This window comes from Plodia interpunctella, chromosome 7, assembly GCF_027563975.2.
Source record: "Plodia interpunctella isolate USDA-ARS_2022_Savannah chromosome 7, ilPloInte3.2, whole genome shotgun sequence".
NCBI lineage: Eukaryota > Metazoa > Arthropoda > Insecta > Lepidoptera > Pyralidae > Plodia > Plodia interpunctella.
In genome coordinates, this window is record NC_071300.1 from 10,560,269 (window position 1) to 10,574,291 (window position 14,023).

Here is a 14,023-nt window from a genome sequence, read left to right on the forward strand (position 1 = left end):
GGCGAAGCTACTAGCATATAAGTGCATGTAATATTCAAGTCTCAAAAGCGAATTTAATAACGTTAGCAATTTAAACAAAGAACTTGACTCACATGTGTGACACACGGCGCCCGCGTACCCCGTGTTGCGGCAGTCGCAGGAGAACTCCTCAGCGGTCTGCGTGCAAACACCTCCGTGCTCACACGGATTGGGGTTGCATCTGTAACAAGAGAGTTTTCGATACAGTCTACTCAACGGCTCATCAGCCAAAATCATTGCAAATTCGCCCCTATTATAACGGCATTAGGATCCGTGCAGCCACAAAGCCCGGGGTTAGCGTTAAGAATAGACCTTACTGATGCCATAGAATAGGACATCTCCATATCCTCACGTGGATAGTCAACAATAGCATTCCCAAAGAATCGAATCGAGGATGGGAGTGGAATAGAAATTCAAAAATATTGACATGAAATAAAAAAAAAGCGGCCAAGTGCGAGTCGGACTCATCCATGAAGGGTTCTGTATCGCAATACAGAACCCGTAATCGTAAACCGCAGTTTACAATTACGTATAAAACAACTATTTACTAGATGTATTTCAAACAAAGTTTTCGGTAGAAGTTTACATAGTAATGTACATCATATATTTTTTGGATTTTATCATTCTCTCATTATATTTGATACTTTTTTTGAGTTTCAGTTCTAAGTATGGGAACCCCCAAAGTTTAAGTAAGTTTTTTTTTCTATTTTTGTGTAAAATCTTAATGCGGTTCAAAGAATACATCTACTTACCAAGTTTCAACAATATAGTTCTTATATTAGTTTCGGAAAAAAGTGGCTATGACATGCGGACAGACATGACGAACCCTAAAAAGGAGCACATAAAGAACATTTCTCAATCATACAAAATCAAGAAAACATAATTTAGACCACAAACCTGTCAATCATATGACAAGCGTCGAACACCACATCGTTCTGGCAGCAGTAGTCTTCCTTCTTCCAGTCAGTGGGCAGCCGGTAGTTCCCGTCCACTGCTATTTTCCTCATGCACCCGATGAAGCCGCGGACTGGTGGCTTACCACCTAGGATATAATATATATTTTAAACATTTGTCATATACGTTTTACTACCTTTTAGGAAGCAAGTAAAATCTCATTATATTAGTCTTATTTAATCTGTTATATATTTATTCATTGTTCTATAACAACAACATTTACGCTTGTCTGTATGTTTATATATTTCCCCTATATCTTTTTATTTTAATATTTTATATTTATTTAATACTGTTAAGTTTCCTGCACCCTCTTAGTTTGCTTGTTCTTCTTTCCATCCAAAGGTTGGCTGGAAGAAATTGCATTAGCGATAAGTCAGCCTTTGCACTCATTATGTTTGAATATCTTGTTGTAACTTATTCCTTTGTGAATGGTGCAATAAAGAGTTTATCTATCTATCTATCTACCTGAACGCACGCTATTACCAAATGGATTTGTTATACATGTCACACATGCTTTATAACTTATTTTTGAAAATAATAATGGAATGAAAAAATTCTGGAATCGAGCGGGAATTTAACCCGCCCCCCTGTCTATCCGCTGTCTGCTCTTGACCACCGATATCTCTTTACGTCTTACGCCGACGTACAGTATTTTCCTTAGAGAGAGAAGTACTAGGTACTCTTAACTAATCAACATACCCATACTGTTACAAGTAAGAAATTATTTCAACTTGTTTAATTTAATGCACAGTATCGCCATATACTTTATAAAGCACTTTGAGCATCGACTTTATATATACACCAAATACTATGTGAATCGCGTACTTTCAGGATAAAAAGTGACTCAATACCAAATTAAATAAAAAATGGCTTTATAACATTAATGGTAATGGTAAATGGTGCAATAAAGAGTTCACCTATATGTCTATCATTCCCTAGTCGTATACTTCATTATTAAAGGTCAATGGCATGTGAATTGATACACAAACGAGGTGTTTTTAACAAAGGTAAGTGATAAACAAAAGAGTATTAGCGCATGCCATCTCCCGTTGTTGAATCTCATTTTAACAAATGCGAATGATTGGAACGATGTTTTGATAAATAATCAATCAAATTATATTGTGAACAAAAAGTTTATCCGGCCTGGTGAAAGAGTCGCTGCTGTTTATAAGTTAAACAATAAAAATTATACTTTTCAATTTGTTTCATTATCCTTGTCTTTCATAGACCGATTCATGCTAAATATATTTAGATGAAATTTCGCATGTGGGCACAGTAACACAGTTTTTGAACATATATTTCCCATTCAAAGAGAAATTCCCACTTGAGTAAATTGCAAGGCTAGACAAAGACAGAGATAAAAATGTTGCTAATTACTTACCAGCAATGTAATAAGTGTTGCCAGTGTACAAATTCAACTTTTTCGTCGTTCTGACTGGTCTATAATCCACAGACAACACGAGATTGTCCACGCCCATAGTCAGCATCAACGCATGCCAGCGGCCGTCGTTGAATTCCTCAGCGTAATTGTCCAATTTGACGCGAGGACTGCCCGCCAATTCTAGCTCCACTATTATCTTGCCCTCTTCTAGGAATACCTGGGGTTTAAACATTTGTATTACTTTCATATATACATACACATCGACGACCTCAGTGGAGCAATGGTAAAGTGCTTTCCTCTGAACCGTGAGGTCCCAGATTCGATCCCCGGTCGGGTCATGATTGAAAATGATCTTTTTCTGACTAGCCCTGGTCTTGGATGTTTACCTATATATGTATTTGTTATAGAATATAGTATCGTTGAGTTAGTATCCCATAACACAAGTCTCGAACTTACTTAGGGGCTAGCTCAATCTGTGTGATTTGTCCTAATATATTTATATTTATTTTATATTTACACTAGCGGCCAGTCCCGGCTTCGATCGGGTTAAACCATAAAAAATTACACACCTAAACCTTCCTCAGGAATCATAGTTTTAAACATTTAAGCGTACATAGCGACCGAAACCGGGAAACTACTTTGTTTTATAATTTGTAGTAATAGTAATAATTATCACGCCTGTTTCCAATGGAAGTAGGTTACACTTGCCACGATCCTGACAAATCTCAATCGCTTCCTCTAAACCTATCACTGTCTTCATGCACACTGTTCGAATTTTCAAATTCAAATTCAAAATTCTTTATTCAATTTAGGATGATATACATCACTTATTGACGTCAAAATAATTACATCACTGTCTTCATGCACACTGTTCGAATTTTCAAATTCAAATTCTTAATTAAATTTAGGATGATATACATCACTTCAAAAAAATTACTTAAACTAAGTCTACTTCTACTTTCGGAAGTCGGCCGACTTCCGAAGCGCAGGTGAAGATGATGCGGCGCAACAAACTTCACCGCAGCCTTCGGTTATGGGTTTTACTTTCGAATCTAAATTATCATTGTTTTTTTGTTTAATGTAAACGCTCAATGGGTGGACTTAAGGCTATAAGCATTTATCTAACAGTCAATATCGTATATGACTACATCACAGATTCCGTGGCATATTCGGCCTTTCCTGACGATGATAAAGTAAAAATAATAGGCGATCTCTGATCAAAGATTCTCTTCCAATCATAGCTGTTGTCTTTGCCCGATTACTGAAAGAAACTCTGTGGCTATAGTTTATGAGTAACAACAGCCAATGTGCTCGCCTGTCCTCAATTGCAACATCTGATGAAGGCAAGTGGCTCGTTTCTGGCAAAAAAGTTGTAGTAGCCAGTGCTGTAGCGTTTTCTGTTGTTGTAAAAAAAATAAGTCTGCTATAGGACCCAGGCCATAACTAGCTACAATATATATTACAATGGACAGGCAGACACACAAGTGATTTTATAACGGTTCCGTTGAGATACAGAACCCTATAAACAAGACAGAAAGCGTTTTCGCATGGCGCCTGTGGTATTTTTAGCCTTCCTATTGTCTTCATAATATTAGCAATGTTATTATTTTAAACGTGTTAAGTGTGTATGATTAATTATATAATTACAATGGCGCGACCGTCTCCGATATGCGTGAAACCCCGTGTACCCTCTGTGTTGCGGTGGTATCTGAAAACCAGTGCCCTACTCTCTTTGTCGAGCACAATATGCACTGAGATACTGCCCTTTTATATCGCCGCGGCACATGATTGTATAGTTATGTAGAATGTTTCTTGTGTATTTGTCCTTTATTTTAATGGTTCACTGTATCATAAATGTATATTGTGTGTCCTCGATATAAATAAACAGTTTATCTATCTATCTATCTATCTATCTATCTTGACGTTTATTCTTACGCGAGTGAAAATTGCTCTTAAAATAATATATAAAATATTGATATTTTTGATGTTACTGAGACAAATGTTATTAAAAATGAAATCAAATATCCACTGAGCTTTGATATATTATATTATGTCTTTTAACCTACTTTGGTTTGAATTTTTACAGTGGTTTTTAATAAACAGGAACTGTACGTAAAAATAATTGTTTGCTTAGCACTCTGTTGCTTTGTGGAACTATTTTAATATGTTTCTCATGTTGTGTGTACACGCTTTTAGGTCACAGTCTGGCTCATAACTTTTGTTATATATCTATTTAGATCGATTGTAACCTGTTGTGTATACCTTAATAAATAAATATAAAAACGCGAAATAAATTAATAATGCTTACTTTAACTTCTCCGTCGTTCTTAAACTGGTGGTATATGAGCAGCCCGTGGTTCTCATACGTGCGGAACTCTAACGATACGTTGAGGTTGTTGCCGCCGGAGTAGCCGTAAATCTTCGCGTACGATGCTTCTTTCAGGAACGTGAGTGGTACTATCGGTGGTTCCTGTGTAGAAATACAAGTAATATATAATAATTAGAAAATTTTGAAGTATATCAAAATTATTGCATAAGAAATAAATGAAATAATTCGGCCGAACTGGCATAGACTCGATAGCTCAGTGCTTAAGAACCCGCATAGGCAGGGGCGTGGGTTCAATTCCCGCTCGATTCCAAAGTTTTTTCAACTCATTGTTATTTTAAATATTTGTACCTGAAACTAGCGGGCCCTCCCAGCTTCGCTCGGGTAAAATAATAATAAATCATACCCCTTTTTGAGCTTGACAGACATACAGACGCAAAGAGACTTTGTTTTTTAAGCCCCGATGCAAAAAGTGTTATAAGTTTAACGTGTCTGTCTGTGTATCTGTGGATCGTAGCTCCCAAACGGATGAACCGATTTTCGTTTTTTTTGTGTCATAGATAATTTTATCCTGACTGTTCTTAGGCATGTTCATGTTTCATGAAAATCTGTTCAGCCGATCAAAAGTTGTAGAGAAATTAATATTGAAAGTCGGGGTTTTTTTTTTTATTTGTCTAACAAATAAACTTGTATAATATGCAAGGATAATTATGTCAGCCGATACTTACAGGGCAAGCATACAGGGTGTGAACCTTCTCGAATTTGAAGGGTTCGCCAGCGTCGTACCCCGCCTTGAGTTCCTGTATCACGTTGGTCGCATTCAGGTACAGGTTTTCAACACAACCGGTGAAGTTTTGGTGCACCACGAGACCCTCTTGGAAGTTTGGTACGCCGCCAATGTACACCTGTATTTATATTAAAAAAAAACATTTAAAATATATATATATTATTAATGTCAAAATAATTATTCAGATTTAAAATTTTGAGAGATTTCAGGTTAAAACGCGGTAAAAAATTAAAGAAAGAATTATGCAATTTTCATCAAAATCTGCCTAGTAGTTTTTGAGTTTATCCATTACAAACAAAAAGACAAATATTTTCTCTTTATAATATTATTTTGGAGTCAACTATTCATAAAAAAAGTAGCCTATATCACTCCTGGATGTTTAGTCTGTCTCTGTGCCAAATTTCATCGAAATCAGTGGAGTAGTTTTTGAGTTTACCAGTTACAAACAAAAATACAAATCTTTTTCTCTTTATAATATTAGTATCGATTAGTATGGACTACGCGTAATTATCTTACGTTTTTAAAGTAGCCTACGTTTTAATATAAGGTATCGTTCATCCGTTTTATCGTGAAGAAGTAACAAAGCTACTCACAAATTTTCACCTTCATAATATTTGGTATATGAGATGAGATATCGACTCACCGCTCGATTCAAGTTGAGCCGAGAGAACTCGCCCTTGATCCTGTCCTGCACCACCACTCGGTCCACAGAGAACAGTATGTCGCGACGGTTCCGGGACAACACCACGTCATGCCAGAGGTTGTCGTCTAGCAAACTGCCCACGGATAAAGATGTGGCCGTACCCGACCCTGGGAACAAGGGTATAAGTTGATATAATGCTTCTTTTGCAAGCAATGTTAAGTATTTACTTAAAATTACTTGCAATATTTTAGTCTATGTATTAAGATGCGCGCCCTGGGGCATCGTTCTCATTGGAATATCGGGATAAAAAGTACTCTATGTGTTATTCCAGGTTATATTCCACCCGTGTACCAAATTTCATTACAGTCCAGTAGATTTTGGGTGAAAGAGTAACAAACATACATAAACACATACATCCTGAAAAACTTTATTCAACAATGTTATTAGGAAGTAGGGTATTCAGAAAGAAATTACATTTAAGCTAAATGACTTGCTAGTCTAAACACAGTCGCCACGTACGATTTCCACGGGATACGGATAAGTCTTATTTTAGGGCGGGTCCACACTTGCAATATCTGCGAGTACTTACCTAAATCCAGGTTAAGCACCAATCGATTGTCCCTCAACTGTAGCGCGATGTAGTCACCCTGGGTGCCCCTGGAGTACAAGAGGACCCCGGATGCGGTGCTAGTCTTGAACCGGAACCTGATCACCTCGCGGGACGCCGATATGGGGTCTCGGAGAAGGTCCATCTTGACTAAAGAGGTCCCGTTGAAGTAGAGGGTATCGGCGACTGGAACACAATAATATATTATTAATCCTTACGTATTATAAAAGGAAATCCCCTGTCGCATCTGTGTCTTTATGAACGCGATAAACTCAAAAATTACCGGACAGATTTTTGGTCGGTTTTCACCTGAGGTAGGTTTAGATATATAAGTGCTAATATTGCTAAAGAAATCTCTTCCAGCAGACTCGAAAGAGAAAAGAAAAAATATTTAGAAATTTCATTTGACGACTGGTCGGAGCTGGCGCGGGACCAGAGACGGTGGTCTTGTGTTGGAAGCCAAGACTCATTTTGAAGTTGATGGAAGTCATTGCCTCTGGACTGCTACTGAGTCTGGATAGCAAATATTTTTTTTTAAATTAAAAATTGACTTGAAATTTAATTAGAATTTGAGTTCGTTTGACTTCTATCCATCCAGATGGGAAGCAGAGATCAAGTCAAGATGTACACGCAAGCTCAAATAATACTATTCACTCTTGCCATGCAGGAAAATCCATCACTAAATTGTAGGATTCGAGAAATATCGATGCGTAGAGAGAGAGAGAGAGAGAAAATCTCACCATAATCGCAACCATACAGCTCGAGCCTCATGGAGATCTTGTCCCGCCAACGCATCGGGTTGATACGGACGTACTGCGCTATGATCGGCACTTCGAACTCGTTGCGGTGGACTGTGTTCCCGTCGTGGTTGCCTTGGAACATCTGTGTGACGTCACGATTAAATACATTCTTGGTTGCCAGTATTTTATTTGAAAATAAAAACACGACAGCCATATTTGAAAAGAATAAATTTGAAAAGATTTTCGATAATTGCAAATTTCATCTTGTATAGATTTGGTTGAGATTTTACAATATATTTTCCTCCCACATCACACAATCTATCTAATTGCATCGATCAATTCAATGCATTAACAGCACCCTATCTATTAAATAACACCTGCATATTCCCAACATAATGAAAGCCTCGCCCCCACGTATACGCAGCGGATTCTAAATTGGTTTGCTTACGATTATGTATTGCAAACATGCCTTTGATGGATGTACGAATATGAAATAAAAAGTTTTTTTTTAATGTAACAGCTGTATCACAGAGTGATGTTCTTACTAACATTTTAAAAGCGAAACTAGGTGTGTCTGTGAGGATGTTTGTAACTCAATCGCGCTAAATGTACTTGGCAGATTTCGGTGAAATTTGGTAACAAAGAAAAAACATAATCTAAAAGCAAACTGCATTTTTGCCCCGAAATGCCCACGGGAGCGAAGCTAAACGGCGCAACACTAGTTAAGGAATAATATTACTTGTATGTAATCTATATTGTTTTGTAAACAAAACTACTCTGCTTACCATTTTCAAAGATTTTTGTGAAAAAAAAGAAGAAGAAGAAAGAAGAAGAACCAACCACAACCAATGAATTAGTAGGAAAATAAGTCATAATCATTGCTTATTACTCTTGTGCTACCATCACCATAAAGTATACAAGAACACAGACAGATGTAATAAATTGTTGAAAGTCATAAAGCTTATTGAAACTTTCTCTTAGTAAGAATTAAATAATATTACGTGAAACCCCATAAAAAATCTCTATTATCCTTGTAAAATTTTTTACTATTATATAATAAGTACTAGTGACGGGGCTTCCTGTCACTTCTTTCTTCACTTCACGTACAAGTAAGTACTTATTATCAACATAGTTGAAGCTACAAAAAAGGTACATATATCTCCCTCTCACATCGCAAGTTGGATTCTCACCTGTGACGACCCAAAGCCAAGAGCCGCGCAATAAAATTATTTAAAATTAAAAAATGATGATTGATTTGACAGTGATTTTACGACCGCCCACCGGTCTGAGGTCGACCCTCTTTGGAAACAGGATACATAAATGGTAAAAGAATTAAATACCTGTTCAGCGAAGAATGGGGTTAACTCTTCTATGTATTGGGAGTCGTACGGCAATTATAATTACCTGGGTGTTCCCATCAGCAATCGACATGACTCGCCAACTCTCGCCGTCGTCAGAATACTGCATGTTATATTCTGTGACATATTCGTTAGTAGACGAGCGCCCCCTAGTGGCGATTCCTCGCAACTCCTTCCTCGAGCCGAGGTTCACCATGATGTGCTGGTAGTATGACGACTCCAACGCAGTCCATGCTGATGGCCCTTCACCATTGTTAGGGTTAGTTAGTGCTATACAGCGGACACTAAATCACAGCTGAATATTATTAGAAGAGCAGTTGAATATATATTTTTTTAATTTCACTTTATTACTTGAGTTTTGGGGAAGAAAAATACGGGAAGTCTGGGCTACACTATCGGCGAAATTCGGCAAACTTAGGCGCAACTTACATTGCAGGTTGCTAATGTAAGCTATGTATTAACGCAAGGAAAACCAACCATGTATGTCGAATTCGAGTCGATTCGGCGAATTCTTCGAAATCTTAACCAATAGTTTATCTGGCATATTAGAGTAAATTGGCCAATTCATTAAACCTTGCAATATTTAGCTGTGATGATAGGTGTTTTAGGAAGAGAAGTGTATCAGTAAGACCTTAAAACATTGACAGATTTTGTATCAAAATCCATGAATAAAACTGGTTGTTATATGTATATAGAATATAATGTCGCTAGTGTAAGAACTTCATACACTAGTGTAAGAAATTCATCCATGAATAATACTTCAAGTAAAACGTTGTAAACAAGTTAATATAAACAATCGTTGTATTGCTATTTGAATACAGATAACAATATATCTTTTACGTAAGAATACACAAATAATACATATGTTACGTCATTTCTACTATCATAAATCACTGGAATATCAATGGCGACGGGTATGGCCCAGATTGTTGTGCTAACAATAGCACATTATGCACTCAAAATACATATCAGTTATATTTGCCTCCAATGTCAAATACTCGTTCGGTTTTACTTTGGATTTTGATACAAACTGCTAGACAAAAGAAATTAATTAATTGTAAATATATATATATTAATTCAAAACTACCACAAAAGAAAACCAAGCTGTTAACAAAGCTTTAACACATGCAGTCTACTACTACTATCTTCCTAAACCAAGAACATTAAAGGCCTGTTATATAAGTGTAATATTGTCCAATCATCGTCCAAAAATTAGCGACTAGGTGGGGTAATATGACAAGCTATACATTTGTTGTCACGAACGCATAAAGGGGCTGTTACGCCACGCTAACTCTAACTTTTGTTTTATGAATAATAATGAAACTGGCAGATCTACGAACAAAAGTCACGCAAAAATACCGTTTCCTTTTGCAGTTCCCTTCTATATATACTATACCCTTCGTGAAACAGCACAATGTTATGTAACATTTCTTCGAAACTCGAGTTAGAACAAAGAGATTTTACAGGCAAAAAATAATAATCAAAAACATCCTGACATGATATTTCTGTCTCTATCTATCTCTCAACAGAGTTGAGAAGTATGGAAGTCAAAGACACGCCTTTTGATCTATTTGATTTTTATATTAGGGGTAAACTCTTATCACTAACATGTAAACGTGTTTTCTGCATTCGTGTAGTCATATCACACTCCCCAGTCGCAACATATGCCACAATACCTTGATCTCACCGCCAGAAGCTTTATACTGCGCGTAGTCCAATCCATTGGTACCATAGTCTATGTGATACTCTTCCACGTACTCCTGGGAATGGGCACGACCCTGGGTAGCAATCCTGGTGACATTCTTAACTGACCCCAGGTCTATGAGCAGGTGTTGGTCGAAATCGCTGTCGGATGCCGTCCACGCGTTTGTACCTTGACCATGGAAATTTTATTTTCGACGGTGTTTCATTTTTGTTAGTAATGTCCACATGTTAGTTTCAAATGAGAATTTTCGCGATTGTTTTTGATGTTTATTTACGTAATAATCCTCTAAATCCGCTACCCGATAACCGAATACATAAAACCAAACTAAAATAAACCATTTTTTCCTATTAATTTTATTTATATCTTAACAGCTAGATCCTAATACCACTTCAATTCTTTCTTCATAAAATCATCCTGGAAGCTTCGATCCACTTCAACTAGAGGCTTCGCTTCTTTCACCAACTCTTCAAATGATAGAAATGTGTATGGTGCAGGCACATATTCATAATCTTTATCCATTTCAAAGGAGACCGCCGCAGCGTGCTTCTCATCCAAAAGCGTCTCCTCAAACATCCAGTCTTTCATCAAAACTCCTTTTTTATACAAAACTGTGTCAGTAGTATATTCTCCCACTTTTAACTCTCGAGTTTTAATAGCGAAACTTAATTCCTGAAGAGGTATAGTTATACCAATGCCTATGTTCTTTACGTAACTTTCCTTAAGACACCAGAAGCGATAAAAGCTGGCCAGTTGCTCCATTTCTGTGTGGTAACTGTAAATAGTACTCCATTCGTGATCAGAGAATTGCTTCCTCATGAGCCGGAAAAATTCTGGTACATTTTTATTGATCACAGGTTCAATTTTCATAGTGTCAACACCAATGTCTCTTGTGTTGCCAGCTAAGACCACATAGTCTCCCTGGTGTGATACATTAAATGTAATAGGAACATCTCCAAGGCCCATCAAGTAAGGCTTTCCTCTCTCATCTCTTCCAAATTTAGCTTGATCATATGGAAGAGAGCAATGTAGGTGAGCATACTTGCGCAACATAAGTCGCCCGATGAGCGAAGATTTAGCATCATCTTGATAAACATATCTTCCTATCCTCATCTTCTCATCTGGCTGAATGTAGCTGGACGCAGCCAATATTTCTTCTGCCTTAGGCTTCCAATCCTTGGCATTGAAAGCCCACCTAACATTTTTTCCCCTCATTGTCATATAATGTCTCAATATCCTTTCTTGTATTCTTATAATTTTCAATATGCTTACCCTTACCCCTATGGTCCAATTACTGAGGTCCCTATAGACTTGGTGGACCTGTCGACCAAGGAATCCCTATTATAGGCGAGTCTTGTCTGTAGCCTGAACTTACACTCCAGATAAACTTCATTTTCTATGGCAAATAATAATCAAATAACCGCAAAAAAAAAATAGTCACACACATGCAAAAAATATAGCTCTTAAATGAATCACAAAAAAAAATTTCTAAACTAATTTAGCAAATCATAAAATATTTAAAATTCTATCTCATAAATGTGTATGCAATATACTGCAGAATTAAAGTAAAAAATATTATATAGCCACACAAAAAAAAAAGTTTGAAATTAACCACATAAAATGTATTTAATTCTATTGGTCGTAATGGTAATTTTACACACTAAATTTACCAAACAGGCTTATAACACATTCTCTGTGGAAAATCAAGCCAAGACTGCAACACAAATGAAGCCCATTTTATAGGAATAAAATGTCAATGGAACTCTCAATTTTTTGTGGTAAAAAAGACTAAATTTAAAATAAAGTTAGATTTCATTTTTTGATAAGAACTAAATGTCCAGTAATGGATTAAAATCAGCATGATATTATGTGACAGTGTTGGTTTATGACAGTCAATATGTTATGGCAAAATCCACACTAACAGAGTAGGTACTCTGATATTGATGTAAATGAACTTGCATTGCATAGTTTGTGAGCTATTTTATTTCAAAGAAAAACCAGCAATGTAAGTCGATATTGCCAAAGTATTGCAAACTGTTTGCCAATAGTATGAAGCCTGCTTTAGGCCTTCACACACTGATGCTGGCATAAAGCATTGGAGTATTTTGTGTTTTTAAACTTTTAATTTATTACAATTCATTTTGTGTTCTTACCATGCAACTTCGCATTCTCTGGCCCTCTTTCCCTTAAACTAGAAGTTGCTGTCAAGTGAGCATTTACCAAAAGCGGCTCGTTGCACTCATAGTCATAATAATAACGAGCGTAATCTGAAAAAAAGGATAAGAGAATGCTTTATTTTTTAATTAGCAATAGTTACAAAATACTATTTGCCACACATTCTAATGTTGTAAATGAGACTGCCAGGCTCACTCATTTCAACATAACCTCTTTGTTTGCCCAGGGAAGGATTTGGACATTTTTTATAGCACAATAAGATATTATACTAAATTGATCTTGCTTTCTTGTTAGAAAGTTCCTACATTTGTACAAACACAATCCAAAATATTAATTTGTTTTAATATATATGAATATATATATGAAAAATTGCAGGAAAATGTTATAATCAATAATAATAATAATGCATTAGAATTAATAATAATAATCTTAATTTTAGGTTATGATCATAGACAGAATGGAACCTGCAATCCTAAGAATTTCATATGAAGGATTGCCTCAGTACTAGATCTTTCGGCATACTAATACATAGACTTCGCTTCATAGGTATCTAACTAGGTACCAACTTAACCGAAACGAATAAACTATTTACATCTACATAACACAGAATGCGGCTTTTATTTCAAAATTACATACAAATACATTCAATTAGTAAAAATAGATTTCTAAACGTAAGTATAATTCATGAATACACAACTGGTAACTCCTTATATTAATGTTTAATAATCCTAGAAATTAAAACTTCGCTAACTTATAATTGATAAACTTCGACTAACCTGCACCAGATTTTGTTATACCACAACAAACCAACACAAACAAATAATATAAATTACTCATCATAATTTCATTTTAATTTGTATGGCAGAAATTATAAAGAAAAACGTTAAATCAGTTACAAAAACGAATAAACTGTTTGATCATTACGAGCGTGTTGTCATGTCACTTTGCTCACCCACCAAGCCGGACAACACCCAAGTATGTTCTCTATTCGCATTTATTTCTAGTAACAGTGATAGATTACATTTCATTGGCTCTCCATAAATAAATGACCAATCAAATCACGTTAATTTTAATATAATGTAGACGTCGACAACGAGAATTAACTAATGCAAATGCGTTCTTAACTTGGATTTATTGATATTTTTTAATGAGAACACCTAATTATTTAAACAATGACAAATACTTACATAGGATTAAATTAATAAGAAGAAATAAAAAAATATCATCACTTTATAGTAAAATTTTATATTACAATATCTATCACTTTATAATACAATTTTAACTTTATAATACATGGGTTCTGATTTTATTTTAAATTCGTTAAGACTTATT

General features: G+C 35.9%; 1 protein-coding gene across 3 annotated transcripts in view; it reads right to left on the bottom strand.

Annotated features, from left to right (window-relative positions):
* The window catches only part of Nrx-IV (Neurexin IV), a 32,926-nt gene extending 19,255 nt beyond the window's left edge, over positions 1–13,671 (bottom strand). Inside the window, exons 1-11 of one of the 3 annotated variants that reach the window (XM_053747379.2) lie at positions 13,468–13,671; positions 12,670–12,783; positions 8,861–9,057; positions 7,457–7,598; positions 6,699–6,902; positions 6,110–6,276; positions 5,408–5,584; positions 4,662–4,823; positions 2,354–2,570; positions 916–1,060; positions 93–199 (exon numbers count right to left, since the gene is read on the bottom strand). In XM_053747379.2, the coding sequence (XP_053603354.1) occupies positions 93–199; positions 916–1,060; positions 2,354–2,570; positions 4,662–4,823; positions 5,408–5,584; positions 6,110–6,276; positions 6,699–6,902; positions 7,457–7,598; positions 8,861–9,057; positions 12,670–12,783; positions 13,468–13,531 (1,696 nt within the window). In that variant the 5' untranslated portion in view covers positions 13,532–13,671. Of the gene's footprint in view, positions 1–92; positions 200–915; positions 1,061–2,353; positions 2,571–4,661; positions 4,824–5,407; positions 5,585–6,109; positions 6,277–6,698; positions 6,903–7,456; positions 7,599–8,860; positions 9,058–10,490; positions 10,688–12,669; positions 12,784–13,467 lie in introns of those variants that run through there. The other 2 variants (XM_053747378.2, XM_053747381.1) reach the window with 2 other exon arrangements.
* Between the last annotated feature and the right edge of the window lie 352 nt (positions 13,672–14,023).